This window comes from Branchiostoma belcheri, unplaced genomic scaffold, assembly GCF_001625305.1.
Source record: "Branchiostoma belcheri isolate BF01 breed outbred unplaced genomic scaffold, Haploidv18h27 scaffold244, whole genome shotgun sequence".
Classification (NCBI taxonomy): domain Eukaryota; kingdom Metazoa; phylum Chordata; class Leptocardii; order Amphioxiformes; family Branchiostomatidae; genus Branchiostoma; species Branchiostoma belcheri.
This window is the reverse complement of record NW_017803848.1, coordinates 77,379-94,618: the sequence shown is the minus strand read 5'-3', so window position 1 is coordinate 94,618 and position 17,240 is coordinate 77,379. Positions and strand designations below refer to the sequence as shown.

General features: G+C 39.3%; 1 protein-coding gene across 1 annotated transcript in view; it reads right to left on the bottom strand.

The window, feature by feature from the left end:
• The window catches only part of LOC109471263 (putative ammonium transporter 3), a 39,822-nt gene that overhangs the window by 1,942 nt on the left and 20,640 nt on the right, over positions 1-17,240 (bottom strand). The window contains exons 4-8 of the mRNA XM_019770547.1: positions 15,640-15,699; positions 14,393-14,466; positions 8,586-8,809; positions 7,722-7,863; positions 6,112-6,670 (exon numbers count right to left, since the gene is read on the bottom strand). Coding sequence (XP_019626106.1) covers positions 6,112-6,670; positions 7,722-7,863; positions 8,586-8,809; positions 14,393-14,466; positions 15,640-15,699 — 1,059 coding nt within the window. The remainder of the gene's footprint in view (positions 1-6,111; positions 6,671-7,721; positions 7,864-8,585; positions 8,810-14,392; positions 14,467-15,639; positions 15,700-17,240) is intronic.

Below are 17,240 nucleotides of genomic sequence, written 5' to 3'. Positions count from 1 at the left end.
CTTGACCTTCGTTAGGTCAATGATGTTTTGCTCACGTTTCTAAATTAGGCCACAGCAAGTAAATGTTATGGATGACATCCTCCGTAGACTCCAAATCTAATGCAAAAGGGTGAAAAAGAAACAAGACGGGCCAAAAAACACAAGATCCTACATTTTCAAATTTTTACATCATAAACCTTGTCAAACAAGAAATGATACCCATATTGTGCTAAGTTTACTGCCAACTATGACAATATCCATTGTCACTAAAAATAAACTTTAAAGCTCTCAATCATTGTAAAAACGGTTTTGATTTAGTAGGAACATCACATACTAAAGGAATGAAATACCGCATCACAGAAAAAAGGACAAAACAATAAATCAGAGCCTTGTCTTGCCTCCTCTCTTCATATTAATCTGCCATTCACCTTCCGGCATGGCAACCGACATCTTTGCCCGTTTTTGGCATGTTGACCACTGTCAGGGGGCAACATTTTTTTTCAAAATCAGACGAAAATTAATGCGTGCGCTGATGTCATCCATAAAAATTACTTTCTGTGGCCTTAAGTCGCCATTTCATGCTGCCCCTTTTGTTATCATCTAATCCAATCTATGGGGAAGCAGCGACCGTTATAATTACTATAGTACCTCTATTGTCCCCCCAGGCGAATACTGTAATTCACTCTATATTTACAGTAGGATAATTTCACAGTCTTAGAAAAATGGACATGTTCATGAAACTATATGTTTAAGGTGGCGACTGGTGCAGGAAATAGAAAGTTCAGGAATTTTTTTTCAACTGTAATGATAAGTTCACTGTACAGAAGTGACTGTGAAAACAGTGAACATAAAAGTACCGTAAAAAAAATCAGGAATTACAGTAGGTTTTGAAATTCCAGTTGTACGGTCGGAGTGATGAAACGTCAATATTTCTTTTACATGACAAAGTAGATCTATCTATTTAAGGAAATCCTCCCAAACTTTTAATTTCAGAGCGGTAAAGCAGAAAATAATATTCTGGCACACAATTGTACAGGGATCAAATTTTCCAGCGACCACTGTCACTGTCACCTTCATCAGGATAATTAATGACCAATCACTTCACAACTTGATCTCGCGAGAGTTTCGGTTACAAACACGTGACCTTCAATATTCACACGAGACCCCTGTGCATTTGTGTGTTGGATTAAAGTTTAACGTTTTACTACCAACACAGATGAACTTTCATGATAAAAATATTCGGGGTTAGGAAATCCGATATTCACTTTCACTGCCATTTTTTATCACATCAACACTTGAAATGTGATAATGGCGAATATGTTTGAAAAGTTGTCATGAATAGCAACTTTAGGCCATGTTGATTTGATTATATGGATGACATCCGCGCGCGCATGATTCTTCGTCCGTTTCCCACCAAAAAAATGTTTTCGACCATACTGTAAATCGCACAAAGTAGCTACAAAATGAACAAATATATGCCGTAAATTGAAAAAAAATATTACAAAAAGATACTTCTGTCGCAGAATGCCGAATTCCATTCCAAAGAACAAGAAGAAAATATTAAGGAATGAACATGAAGAGTCTATCATTCACTAGATTTCATAATGAACTTTTTTGCCCAAACGTTTTTTTATTCGTACGCTCGAATCAGTTTTTGGGTTCCCAGAGGATGTCATCCATATAATCAAATCAACATTGCCTTAGACAATATTTTGTTCCGGATCTATATTTCCACTCCCTCAGTGGGGGAATTTAAGTCTAATGCAGAACATTTGTTGCTGTAATATTAAATTCAAACACAAAAATAATTGTTAAAGCTGTTATCATTTCATGGTTCTTTATTCCCCATTGAGGTAACTGTTTATATATAATATCATGCCTTATACTGAATGAAAAAATAATGGATGGCTCATTAAAATGAAACATTAGCAGTACATATTCTATGCGCAAGATGCTTCTTAATGTCAACTATCGTAGATTATTCTTAAACGGGCATTAAATAACATTTTGTACGTAAAATGTAAATATTTTTGAAGTATTCAAAGAAATATATTCGTGTAATGTATTTTCACTTTTCAACATATTTGTGCATTTACCACACATTTTAAACATTCATTCACGGGTTTCACAACCCCAGAATGTATTGCGAAAACAGGGGGTCTAATTAACCTCATTTGCATAGGACAGGAAGGCATCGGAATGATCCTGTTGACGTTAAACAGCTTGTTTTCCAGTGTGTTTTGAGGTGTTAGGGCATTTTATGCTTAAAGTAAATCACAATGGGTTGAATTTGACAACAAATAGAGAAAGATTTTTTTTTGGAATATGTGGTTTATAACAACAGTGGTAACGCTATACTGATGCCTGTTCCATGCTAAAAAGAACACAAAAACTTCATTTTCTATGTGTTGTCAGATTCGACCCATAGTAATTTGATTAATGTTGAGCATAAAATGCCCTAACACCTCAAAACACAGTGAAAAGCAAGCTGTTTAACGTCAACAGGATCATTCCGATGCCTTCCTGTCCTATGCAAATGAGGTTTAGACCCGTTTTCGCAATGCATTCTGGGGATGGGAAACTCGTGAATGAATGAATATGGTTATGCCACAACAAACTACAATGTAAAAAAAAACATGGCTGTGTTTCCAGCTTTAAACCACTCATAAGGCGTCATATTTTGGCACCTCCAATTCCTGAATGTCACTTATTACCCTCCATGAAAATGGGGGTACTGTTTTTACTCCGTTTCATGTTTGGTCTGATATCTGAAGATCGGTGAGAAGGAACTGTACGATATTTGGCAGATTGATGGATGGGGCCTTGGAGATTTTGTAGGTTGACTTTGAGCCCCTGGTGATTGACCTTGGTACTGCAGTTTAATTTTTTTATTCTGTTGTTTTCGCGTTATGGACTGTTTGTGCGATATTAAGGTAGCATGTAGTTGTTATTACCATGGTTTAGTGGTTTAAATTTGGGTCCCCTAGCTGTTTGCGTTTGATATTTACAAAATGTTTAATGTTGGACTTTTTGTGTTGAATGTTTGGAAAATCTGGGGGATGGTTTGGTATGATTTTTGGTATGTGGGTAGTTGTTGAGTCTCTTTGTGTTTTGGAGTGCATTAGCAGGTTTTCGCATATTTTTATTGCTTAATTTAAAAGGATTTTCACTTTTTCACCCCTACTTCATAATAGGATGGTCTGTTTGACCCAAAAGTTGGGACAGAGTGTTTTTGTTTATACCTCCAGCTGGCAGGTCAGACCCAGGCAGCCCTATCTATTTTTACCCCTAGACAGAGTCTGCAGGAAAATAAATCTTGTTTGTCTTGTCTGCAGGTCATTTGCCTGTCTGGTCGATCATTGACCTACATGCACAGGCAAATGTAGCCTGGGTACCATCCCCAGTAGTATATTCGCAAGCTCTATAACAGTTATAGAGTTTGCGAATATACTACTGGGGATGGTACCCAGGCTAAGGCAAATGACCTGCTGGCCATCAAAGTAAACAAACCATGGTAACAAGACACTAAACGCCTGCACATGACAGCTTGATAAATACAAAGTGCCACCACAAATCATTCTGCTGATAAAAACAAAGTTTGACTCATAATATCTCTATTGAAAATACACCAAAAGATTACAAAATAACAAGCTATTTCATGGAGGGATGATGTCTACGACTTCTCCTTGTTTAGGGTTGATTCAACTTACAAAAGACAATTTGTATCGTCTTAATGTTACATGATGCCCCTTTAACACGTGGAAATGGATTTAATATCAATATGCAGAAAAATTATTTACAATCAGAAGTCAAAAGATCATCTAGGATGAATTGCATACGACCTGATGCGATACCTTTGTCGTAGAATGCCAAAATCAATTCCTAATTATAAAGAAAACAAGAAAAAGGTGAAGACACGAAAATGATGAGTCCTTTATTCGCCACCCTATACTGTGTCTGTTTAGTCATTTGTTCAACCTTCATGACTACGTAGATTAAATAATGAAGGCAACGTACCTTTTTTTGCAAAACTTTTTTTACTAGCACACTTGCATCAGTTTTGGGTTTCCCAGAGGATGTCATCCATGTAATCAAATAAATATGGCCTAAGCCTGTGTTTTAGTTGTCTTCTGACAAAATGAGTCTGGTACGATTTTGTGCGTGTAAAACAACTGCTTTGCTTTAGAAGACTGGTGCTGTTCCGTGAAAGAAAGAAACCTGATATTGACGTCTGATCAGACTAATTATTTATTTTATTCACATGGATTTTTGAGCATTGGATAGAAAGCACTTGTTGTGCTTATGTGAATCCGCTGCTCATAAAACATAATACAAAAGTAAACATAAAGATGACATTAAGTATAACATAAACATCAAATGAAAGTGGCTGGCGCACCAATACCTATAGCATAGACATGAATAAGATTGGTCAAATCTTCCAGAGTGGTGGATATAGTTGAACACAATATTAAAGATACGGCAGTTAGTAGACTGATTAATAATATGCACATGGACACTGCACTGCAATATACATGCAGCAAAATAGGCACATTTTATATTTATTAATATGTTTCCAACGTTTCCAGATGATCAAAAATCTTTCCTATAGTACGTATATCTTGATCCGTTTTTTTTCTCTATTTGTAAAGATTAGGAGTGCATCCTAACGCACTTATTATTATCTCCTTTCTAAGATTCCGTTCACGTGTAGCTGCCGTGTACATGGGTCATCTGAGGTGGTGCACGTGTCGTAGTGCATGCAGATAAGGCGATTGGAACCGCGAAGTGTCTGTAGCAGTAGCATGTCGTTGTATCCATGTATAAGTATACGCAATAGCATTATAGCAGCGTTCTGATGCCAAAAACGTATCAGAACCAGATGATTAGAAGCGGTGATGGACTTAACAATGTTATTGGCTGCTTCAAGATTGTAGTTTTTTTTATACCTTTTTAAAATAATAAGTCAGTTCCTCAGACTATTCATATTTTCTTTAAGCCCAGCGCATCCCAGTAAATGCCATCAAAAACACATATTCAGTTCACATGCAAGTACCTTCTATCATAAAGAAAAACTAGAAAGGTAACATTTGCAAAGCAAATGCATAATGTTTACCTTCGCATATGGTCTGCTCTGTTAATTCTTACTCAAATACATTCATATATATGGTCAGACAAGAGTATAAATCCCTCCTACTATAAAATTGCAACATTATGTAACCCAACACCAGTTACCATGGTGAGAGACGTCAACAAATCAAGTCATTGGCCAGATATCAGTGTTTGGAACGGAAGAAGAAGAAACGTAGCAAAAACAATATGTTTTCCTTCGGTAAATATAAAAAAAAGACATGCTTTAAAAAAACTGCCCATGGGCCAGGGCTCTGGGCCAGGGGCTAGAATGGGAATAGCTGATTGAGTTTTGTGAGTGTGATGACGATGTGTGACTCAAATAATTGGTCACCTTGGTTACTTGGATTGGACTAATGCTAATTAGACTGGACTCAGATCCACAAATATTACAATGTATTATGGACTCTTTCTAAAGGTTGGTAATAGTCTATGGTGCGGTCAAGATAATTAATGGCGTCACTTCTTGTTTCATTCGGTTGATCTTTCTCTCCTGACTTTCTCTCCCGCTTGTTTTTTTATTCGTACGGTAATATATCCGAACCCAACGTGACACTCAACATATAGCCCCCCCCCCCGAAAAAAAATCAACTAGGCAAGCCGGAGCTATTAACGTTGATTGTCCCGAAAAATAGTACCTAATGCAAGCTCATCATCATCATATCTTGTCGGCCCACTGCTCCAGCCAGTCCAGGGCTTCCTGGTCTGCATCGTGCAGGTCTCGTTTGCTGACAGATGGTCCTAATATAATTCGCAGTCCTGTAGGATGTGCTGCATGGTTTGGGTAGGGTGGCCACATGGGCAGTCAGCTGATGAGCTCACCCGTCCCCATTTTAGCAGATTATCTCTGGTCCACATCTAGCTCTATTCAGGGCAGCCCATTTCCTTCTAGGCAAGTGAGTGCCATGAGGTAGGGACTCGGGTGGGCTCTGTACAGCTTCGGTTGGAGGAGGAGGGTCTAAAGTTCTCCACTGGTCCAGTCGGTACGTGGCAGATGCAAGCTACAATCCAGTTACTACTTCCTGCGTCACGACTTTCAAACTACCCGTGTTGGTCGCAACATCTTTCAGATGAGTGTCACCGCGTCTCAAGTCACCGTCTTCCTTCGCCTCCTGGCGTTTCTTACAGCACTGCACGAGCCTCCTGCAGCAAGACAAGACGTTTCTTCTCTTCTTACTTAAAGTTTTTAGTTCATGTTCGGAATCGTCGCAGTCGGATGGCAGTTCGTCGTACCGGTGACACTGGCACTGGCAGCAATGGCAGCAGCACGCGACCGACGATGCGCTGGGCAGACGGATGCGGTGCTTCTGGCGAAAGCTGTGCCCGCAGTAACCGCCCGAGGGCCGGCGCCTCACCTTTCTCTCCACGACCTCCCCGTCTACGTCGCCATGATGGTGACGATGGTGGTGGTGGTGCTCGGGTGGTCTGTAGTCGCCGTGGTATCCCAGAAAACGCATGTCCTGGCGAGGCGAGCCGTTGTCCAGAGAGTCGTCGTCATCCTCGGAAGCTCCCTCGGGGTTGTCTCGGTCGGGTTCCCCGACACCGTGTTCACAGTAGTCCGCTCCTGTAGGGGAGTAAAGAGAGAGAAACGGGCGATAGCCTTGAGTGGCTTCGCCGTAGTCTGGCCATGGGTGGCCGGAAAACTTTCCCTGCTCGTAGGACGTAACGCCCGTTTTCATGGTCAATCAGTCGAATGGTCGCTAAAAGCCTAGCCTCGTATCCTGTCTTACGTGATTGGGGATGTTGGGGTGTTCAGGCAGGCTGTGTCTTCGGGGCCCTAATAGCTTTCCCCCGCCCAGTTCAACAGACCGACCCGTTACGCTAATAGATATATCATGCTTGGGGATTTGATTTGCCCTAACACGTTCGTGGTAGGGCTAATAAATCTCTCGTGAAATACCCACCGGGAAACCTAGCTCAGGCGGGCGGGAAAGAGCTCCTGCAGTCCCGAGGAGAACCCGCCCCTACCACGTAAGACTGGATACCAGCCTGAGGCTATAAAAGCCCGATTTAATCGGTTCTCATTTCTTCGATGATTTCGCCAAATCTCTCTTCACAGTTTCTGCCTAACTGCAGTTCTGATAAGGACTGCGACCCTTTCCAGTAGCCTGCATTTCGAGTGAGGGACAACAATTGAGGGATTCGAACTCCAGCCCTCTTGCACAAGGTCGTTAACAACGGTACTATACGCAGAATTGTTTCTAGGTTAGGCCTGACCATGGCCAATTTGATTTGTTGGTTCTCGGATATTTTTTTTAAAATCTGAAGCGACAGGGCGAAAAAATAAAAATAAAAGCAGACATTGGCATCCTAAGATAGCCCTAAATGCTATGATAGGAGCCATGAAGTCAACATACTAGCCTGGCTTGTAATTCAAACAATGAATTTCAAACTTTTAATCAAGTCACTGCATTGATCGATGGAAAACCTGTACCAACTTTGAAGAGTAGGGACTTCCTTTAGCTGTTGGGCCCAAAATATGAGCATTTGGGACTTGATTTTGAGGCTGAAATGTTTTGCAAATCAGAACAAAATGAAGCAGGCGAGTCCGTAAACCAACAAATTAAATTGTTGTGGTCTTACTATGACAAATGTTTTGGTATAAAATTACGTACCGAGTATCTCCTTGTCCAGGGGAACCCGCAGCCCTACCGTCACGTCCACCAGTTTCAGGACTAGGTAAGAGGTGACGATGGTCCAGACGATCTGAGAGGCGGCGGCCAGCACCTGGATCCCCAGAAGGTAGAACCCTCCACCCTGTAATGATTGTAAAAAAGAAGTGTACAACTAGAAAGGCCGACATTTGCTTTGGAGCAAATGTAGCATGGCTTCACCACGTTTCATGACATGACAGGGAAAGAAGGAGAAATACAAGGGAAAACAATGCTTTATATTGTCTTTTATTGATAAAAATATAGTATGAAGTGACATAAAACTAAGAATGCATATGCAACAGTTGGATAGCTATCTCCTACATTATTCGTTAGGATTGTTATTTTCATAATGCTAACTGTTGATTTTTAAGATTAAGAAAAAGGGTTTATGCCCCGCATTCGAATGCTTGAGAATGAAAGTTTGACATACCTACCAAAACACTTTAATACTGTCAATATGGTATGGCTGTGTGCAGCTTTTAATTGAGATAACCCAATCGAATACCAACAGCCAATCAGCAAGAAGAATAGAGGAAAGCTGCATGCCTATTGGTTGCTTGCTCTGCATGCCATTCTGATGACTCATGTCACAGTTGGCGGATAGCTTTCTTAAAGTTAGTTGTAGCCGTAGATTTTGATTTGTAGCCGTAATTTGTTCCAAAGATAGATTGCCCTAAAACATGGTGATAAAAACTAGCCTCTACCAGGCTTCGGAAGGCGGTTGGAAAGAGTAGAAATCAGCCAAATAGAGAGGGATAACATGCCAGGGGAGATTGTCTGCTGGGAGAGAACATTTTGCCGCACGGGCTAGATAAAGACTGTTACCGCTATGAGTCCGTTGAACTGCGAGGCGTGCTCCAGCGTGTCTATCCTGCCGAAGATGCCGATGCTGATGAGGCTCCAGACCGCGCAGGAGAAGTGGACGGGCACGGCGCCCACCGGGTCGTCCACCTGCCACCTCTCCAGCAGCTCCGTGGAGCCGCAGGCGATCAGCGCGCCCACCGCGCCGATAAACAGGCCCTCCCAGGGGTGCGCCAACGCGCAAATACCTGCCAGACAGAAGTTTTATTGTTATACATGTACACAGTACAGTATATTTGAATGTGTAAAATAGAGTACTACAGGCTATTTCCTGAGAGGGGTGAAAGAGGCCATTTACATCAGGGCCCATCACCCCTCACTCACGACATCGTCTACCATACCTTTGACCCAGTGTTGACGTCACACTTCAAAGAAGCCACGTGACAAGCTTCACTGGGTCAGTCTACTGAGGAAGACCAGAGTGACTGGTCGAAAGCTCTAGGTGAGAGAACTTTGTTGTGTTGTGTTGGATAAAAAATTGTAACTTTATAAACACAGTACAGTATAGTTTGGATGTAGCAAGTGATCGGAAAGCCCGCTTTAGGGCCTGGTAACATACTTTGTCGAGCAATAGCAAACTGCATACATGTATGAAGATATGAAGAGAGGAGACAAGACTCTAATGTTATATTTGCCTTTTACTTTTATGCAGTGATGTATTTCATTCCTTTTTTATGTGATGGCGATATCTGATGTTCCCACCGAATCAAAACCATTTGTACAATGATTTAATACTTTCATTTTTCAAACTTGTTTCAGTGAGAAATGAATGTTGTAATAGTAAACTTAGCACAATATAGATATCATTTCTCGTTTAACAACGAAGGTTTATGATGTCAAAATTTAAAAATGAATGATTTTTTTCGGCTCGCCTTGTTTTTTTCGCCCTCTCGCATTAGATTTGGAGTTTGCGGATGATGTCATCCATGAAATTTACTTACCGTGGCCTTAAGAGCAATTCAAAGAAGACAGATTTGAAGTGTTTCCATGACTTGCATGATGAATACGTATGTGCTTAGAGTGATGCACAGCCACGTGTAACCTTGCTCTTGCTGTAAGCCTGAAAGATCCTTCAATTTGGTGGAGATCATATCAATTATTTACAAACCCTTCGGCACGTTGCAAGGGCTCATCTATTTGTGTCAGATTAGCGCAGACACCCTCAGTCATAAGGCAGGGCTCGAAATACTTTTTTTCAGGTTTATGCAAAATTGCCAAAATTTTAGGTGCAATTTGAAAAAAAAAATATGTTCAAAATTATATTCAGTCGGTCTGCAACTGTTTTCAACCGCAACTGTGGGACACGATTTCTTGTCCAGGTGGCTCAGTGGAAGTATCCTGCAAAAATTAAGCCCACAATGCATAAAACTGACCTTCCTACGTAGTATGTGTTATTTGCACGATGTTTCTACTTTCAATAACAAAACTTAAAATACAACGCTTTGAAAGAATAAAAATATCAAGTTTAACGAAATTTTTTTGTATTTTTCGGAATTTGCTTTAGTTTTCCAGGGCGCCGCTAGTAGAGACTCCTACCCCTCTACCAGGCTTCGGGAGGCGGCTGGAAAGAGTAGAAATCGGCCAAATAGAGAGATAAGCATGCCAACGGAGTTTGTCTGTTGAGAGAACATTTCGCCGCACCTCCCACTCTCCACATGTCACAAATACCAAAGTAACTGTTGAAACTTCCCGAAATTAAAAACATTTCATACCGTAACGGTACATAAAGATATTTACCAACAGCCTAAGAGCAATTAATTAATTATCTATTGCATATTTTTCGTTACGATAATTATCATGCACTATATGTAAAGTAAAATATACTGTTTATAAAAATAACTTATGGTTAATTTGTGCTTCTTTGCCTGCAAGGCCCCCCTAGCCTCCTCTCCTGCTCTAGGTGCAAAATTGCACATTCAAAATATTTATAAGTGGAAATCATTAAAGTCATGTGCATTTGGCACATTGTACTTTGGTATTTCGATCCCTGTAAGGTGCCAAACAACATAATCTTTAACGTATAAAATATTTCACAGCACGCTGGATATACTATATGGATCTGCTATATGTCTTCGGCAGTATTATGAAGTAATGACAACATATGGATTTTCCATCAAAAATTTGTTGCCGACATTTTGCATTGACTGGAATGCAATGAAACTCGACATTTTGTAGGCAGGTTTTGAAGTTAGATTTAACGAGTGGTATTTATAGCTGACTTAATATTCATGTTAACATCATCAAGTACATGTACGTGAAACGTGCGTTGCATTATATATTGGGCATTATTATTTTATTTTAGGAGTGGAAAGTGACGTTAAAAATTTCATAAATAGTCTGCGTAGTGCAATACTGGTATGAAACAAAGTATTTTTTATTTTGTTATTTATTTTTTATCTATTTGTATCAACAACAACATAACTCGCAGCCTTAACGTACAAGGCTTAATTTTGATGCTTGTTTATAACATAATTATTGCATCATTAACAGTAGGGTCATTAATACAAATTACAATCACGTCTGAATCGACAGATTTAACAATTTGGCTCTATGAGTTTGAATATTGATAATAATACCCTGTATCACTCATGGTTATTAACATAGAAGTTTAGTTATCATAAATTAATAAATCATCATAAATCAGTTTCTGGGTTATTAGGAAGTATCGGTCCGTCAAACTTGCTGTACTATTACATTTTCAAGTATTATCGACATGGGTGCCAGAGTATTCAGTGCACTTTTACGGAATACAGTGCAATTTTACGGAATACAGTACAATCGTATTAGTGTACAGTACAATTTTACGGAATATAGTGCAATCGTATTAGTGTTTTACTGGTACAATTGCACTGTATACTTAGTACAATTGCACCGTATACTTATACGATTGCACTGTATTCCGTAAAATTGCACCGTATATTAATACGATTGCACTGTATTCCGTAAAATTGCACTGTGTACTCTGTACACCCCTGATCAATGCTGGTAAGAACTCAATGGTCCTTATCGTATAGAAAATTATTTATGTTCATTAAAGTAGCCTCACATTGAGAGCCTGACCTGTTGAATCCAGCTGAATGGTTCACTGGAGTGCACTCATATAGTCCAAGCCTTTTAAAGTATAGTAAGGCCACAGCAAGTAAAGTTTATGGATAACATCCTCCACAGACTCCAATGCGATAGAGCGAAAAAAATAAGGCGGGCCAAAAAAACCCACACGATTTCTACAGTTTCAAATTTTGACATTAAAAACCTTGTTAAACAAGAAATGTTACGTTTACTGCCAACTATTACAACATTCATTTCTCACAAATTAAAAAGAGTTTTTGTACAAATGGTTTTGATTTAGTTGGAACATGAAATATATGAAAAATATATCACTGCATCAAAGTAAAAAAAAAATTAAATCAGAGCATTGTCGTGCCTACTTTCTGCATGTTTATCTGCCATATCCGCCTTTCGGCTTGACAACAGACACTTTGGCCCATTTTCGACAAGTTGACCACTGTCAGAGAGCAACAATTTTTTTTCTCCAAAATAAGGCAAAATTAATGCGCGCGCTGATGTCATCAATACAAGTTACTTGCTGTAGCCTAAAAGCATATAGTCTGCGAAAAATGCTTTACAACACGACGCCTTTCATAGCTTTTTATCACTGTATTTGACGACATTGCTCGAGAGGTCCAGATTTATTTATAGAACCATTGTTAAATGAATAGACTCATGGTGTTCGATGGCCTGATTTCTTTCGGAAAGAACATGGTAAAAACGGTTATGAAAACAACGCAACGTTTCAAACGATAGCACGTCAAGTATATAATATTATATAAAAGGAATTTTTTCAAGCTTGGAATATTGGCGCAGTTTGATTTAAAGGCGTCTGTAAAAGGGACAACTTTAAATCTTCGGATAAGATTTCTTCTGTATCTGTACCAGTATAGCCAGTATAACCGCCCTTCGGCGTAACACACTAGCTTCGTACTCGGCACTTGGCGTGGCGGCAGCTAGGTATATCACACCGAACGACTTGTTACACTCAATCTTTACACATTTAATTGCAGGAGTTGTTTAAAGCTTTCTAGTGATGATGCCTTAACTGTGCTTGGTGGCAACGAGTTCCAGTCTACGATCATAGTTCTTGTGAAATACGAGTTTTTGAACATCTCAATTTTTGGTTGATACCTCTGATATTTGAAGGCATGACTGTTTCTTGTTCTCTTCTGGGTTGGTATCAGATACATAGTGGTTGGGAAGTCCACCAGTTTATTAGTCATTTTGTACATCATGCATAGTCTGGACATTTTTCGTGTGTCTTCCAGCTACCCCCACTGTAGGTTTCTTTTCATTTCCGTTACACTAGCACCTCTTTCATAGTTGTTCATGCAGAATCTTGCAGCTTGATCTTATTATAATGATCTATATGTAAGCCTGAATGCGGGTGTAAGCCGTCAGATTTTGTCTTTTGTAATCTTCTTTTCATACGGCTTTACACAAAGCGCACGTGGTAAGGTATATATTGACTTGAAGATTGGAACAGGAAGGAAATACGACAATCGTTTTTTTTATTATTCAGAAGCGATAAATACAAATAAAAGGACATGGACTGCGAACTCAAGTTAGGTATAACTTATATTCTTGCAGCCACTTTTACAATGAAAAAAAAAAAGGCGTTTACAAGACATTGGAAAAACTATGGATAGCATGAGTCAAACCTCAGACAATCATTCTTGCAGCTTGAATGGGTGAGGTCAGTGTAAAGTCATGTTTTGTTGAAGTTTCGTGTTACTGTTAAAGTTACAGGGCGATTAGATAAAGTAATTGTGCCAGGTATGTAAAAAGTATATTGCTAGCTATAAGCTATGACCTTCTGTTATCATTGTGCAAAAATAAAAAAAAAAGTGCTACATGTGCTACGACCTTCTGTTATCATTGTGCAAAGATCAAGAATGCTACATTTTCAACATGCTTTTATCATGCCCCGACTCTATATCTGTCTACCTAGGCAAATATGTACATAATGCTGTACAAAAGAGAAACAATGTCACAGCAATGTGAAATGTAATATTCCATTATAACATATGATACATGTATTGGAGTTAGATTAGTACACTTAGTATAAATAGTTTATACTTATTAAGTATTATTTGCCATACGTTGTATCCAAAGCAATTGTTGCGTAATAAATTTGACTTGACATGTGCATACTGCATGATGCATGCTATGTGTTACATTATATGTGCGTAATGCCGACTCTTAGCATGCATAGATAGCCCTCCTTCACCCCCTTGTTCTGCAAGGGGTCTTTGAAGTGGCAGAGAACACTAACCGAACTCTCCCCAACTATGGTTAGGAATAGGTCGGGAGCAAGGTCGGCTGTGGTTGTCTACTGTTTGGTTGCGCCAGCAGAATGTTTCAAAATAAAAATGGTGTTAATTTGACAAGCATAAGTTGGGAGCGACGACCTTGCAGACATTCCGAATCTGGATAGGAGGTTTTGCCATGGTTGAGGCCTGGTTGGCTGGTGTAAGAATGTAAGAATTTGAAAATGTAGAAATCTTGTATTTTTTTCGCCCTATCGCTTTAGATTTGGAGTCTTCGGAAGATGTCATGCATTGTTCGGGCGTGTTCGCGTGTCAATTGAAAGCTTGACTCAAATCTAACTCAAATTCGATTCAAATCATATAGAAAGGTAAGTGTGGCTTAGATCTGGTCACTGCTCCCGAACTTCAGCAAACCGTAATCATCATTTAGTAACATAAGTATGACCCTACCTGTGACAGACACTAAAGAACCCAGCACGCCGTTCAGGAGGTAGGGGATCTCAAACATACGGGTAGTGGTGTAGCTGGAGGGAGAAAAAACAACAATTTTGAGATTATCATTCATCTGTGTTGGTAGTAATCATAGTAAAACGTTAAACTTTATTCCAACACACTATTTACAGGGATCAAATTTTCAGCGACCACTGTCGTTTTCATCAGGATAATTAATGACCAATATCATTTCACAACGTGATTTCGCGAGAGTTACGGTTTACAAACACGTGACCTTATTCACACGAGACTTTACTGATACGTGACGTAAGCAATTGATCAAAAGTAACTCTCGCGAGATCACGTTGTGAAGTGATTGGTCATTAATTATCTTGATGAAGGCGACAGTGGTCGCTGAAAATTTGATCCCTGTAAATAGTGTGCTGGAATAAAGTTTAACGTTTTGCAACAATTTTGCATTTTGTTCATAAACATTGAATTGCAAATTCAGTTCCATTATTAATATCCTGTACATTCTTTGTCATATATATTTAGTTTGTTTTCTGTACGTTATTAGTTTGTTCTGTTTCTTTTATTATTACGACCATTACGATTGTACCTAAGTTAGTTTATACTTTTCATGTATTTTCCTGTGCAGGGAGCGTTGAAAACAGCTATTGGCGATATGCTGTCCCTAGATAAATAAACAAAATGAAATGAAATGAAACTTAGACATAACATTTGCCTTCATAAGCACGTCGGCAGGACGTACTGCACCTGCACGAAATCCGTAATGTATTGTACATAGCACTTCGGCAAAACGTCTCATATGAGGTTGTATTCGCGCATTTAAGGTTCACATTCCGTCTGTAGTTTCCCAATGTTGTGTCGGAAAAAATCTCGTCTGCAACAGGCAAAATTCTGATGCAACGTTGACTAAAAATCGAACAAAAAAACGTAAAAAATTGGGGGTTTACGTAGGCGCAGTGCCTTCTGCCGACGTGCTACCTTCATACCATACCTTCATATTATAATTTGTGGTTCGCAGCTATAACTCACTATCCCTGTATGCAAGTTTCGAGTACAATTGTTACTAAGAGACCTTCTACGGTGTATTGTACAGTACATGGGGTATTGAAACCCTTATTAAGGAATTATTATGGAATTCAGAGGGGGATGGAGTGAAATATGCCGCATTTGCTTCCGAGCAAATGCTGGTCCTAAAGAAATGGCAAAATAGGGATTTTGACATTTAAAAGACTTACCTTAAGAGGAGACCGACGATCCCGCCTGCCATAGATGACGTAATGGTTGCTACTGCAGATCTGTAGAATTGTGAAGAAATATATCATTTGTATTAGCATAAGTTCATATGAGCTTATTAATTACAAAATAACAAATAAATTGTTCTCCAACTTAAAAAAAGAATGTGAGGGAAGAGAAGGAGGCACGCCAACCTTCTATTACAACCTTTTATTACAACCTTCTATTACAACCTTCTATTACAACCTTCTATTACAACCTTCTATTACAACCTTCTATTACAACCTTCTATTACAACCTTCTATTACAACCTTCTTTACAACCTTCTATTACAACCTTCTATTACAACCTTCTATTACAACCTTCTATTACAACCTTCTATTACAACCTTCTTTTACAACCTTCTATTACAACCTTCTATTACATATTCGGTATGTATATGTCTACCTGTTAACACAAGATCCATGCACGGCTAAACTGAATGGTCTACACAGAACACGAGGCAAACCAATAGGTTTGATGTGCCCAAAGTACCCCATACCCTCAAGACATTCTCCATTTCCCATTTGCTCTGCCCTTTTGGAACCCTGTATAAAGGATGAGCCGTGCTCTTCCTGTGGCTCATTACTGCGTACTTTGTCTACCGCCATGGTAATGGGCCCTGTCTGGCAGCTACGTCTTTCGACAACAGATTTGTTAACTCTATTAGAACCGGGATTTTCTTGTCATTCTGGAGCCGGGGAGGGTAATGGTGGTGGTTGAGGCCCGCCCCTGTAGCTGGTAAATTTCTCATCGCATGGCCACCGAATTTTCAGAGGACTGTGTAATTATGGATTGAACTCTACCATTTTTTCAGCCAAATGACCTGAAATTTGGCATGGAGGTAGTGTGGGAAAATACCTCCAGGCGTAATGTTTTTCTTAATTTTTTAACAGGCTTTTAGAATTGCTTTGTGTTTTTTTGTCATTTCCCGACATAATGGTTTAACAATTGACTAAACACACAGGGTATGGTTTGGCAAATTTTCTTTTCTTTTGAATTGAATTCGGCATTCAATGAAATTAGTTTAATTTTGCAACCAACCCTTTGTTTTGCAACATAAGACATATATTTCGTCATTTTGTACGATTTACAGTATGGTCAAAAACGTTTTTTTAAACGAACGAAAATTCATAGACGCGCGGATCTCATCCATATGATTAAATGAACATAGCCTTATATGCAAAAGAAAAAAAATGGAATGCCCCATTTCCTGACCTGCCCCGAATGCGTCACAGGCATTTATCTTCACTGTTAAATAGCTTTAAGGTGCCTTGCTAATTGCAATATAGCTGAGCTGTCGTGGGGAATTTGTATTTACGTTTCGCTCTGTTTGCAATTTGCCGTATGATAGTAGAGACCGATTCTGATTCAAAAGCACCCAGTGCAATGCAGAAGAAAGACTATCCTGGATGAAGATGATGTGTCTGATATTGATATTTAGTGCTATTTCTTAGAAGCACATTTTGATAATCATTTCATACAAGAAGCATTTGAAATAGTCGCAAAGCAAGTAACGTAAGGTGTCGTTGGTGGTACCGTAGCTAGAAACAACCTACGATAC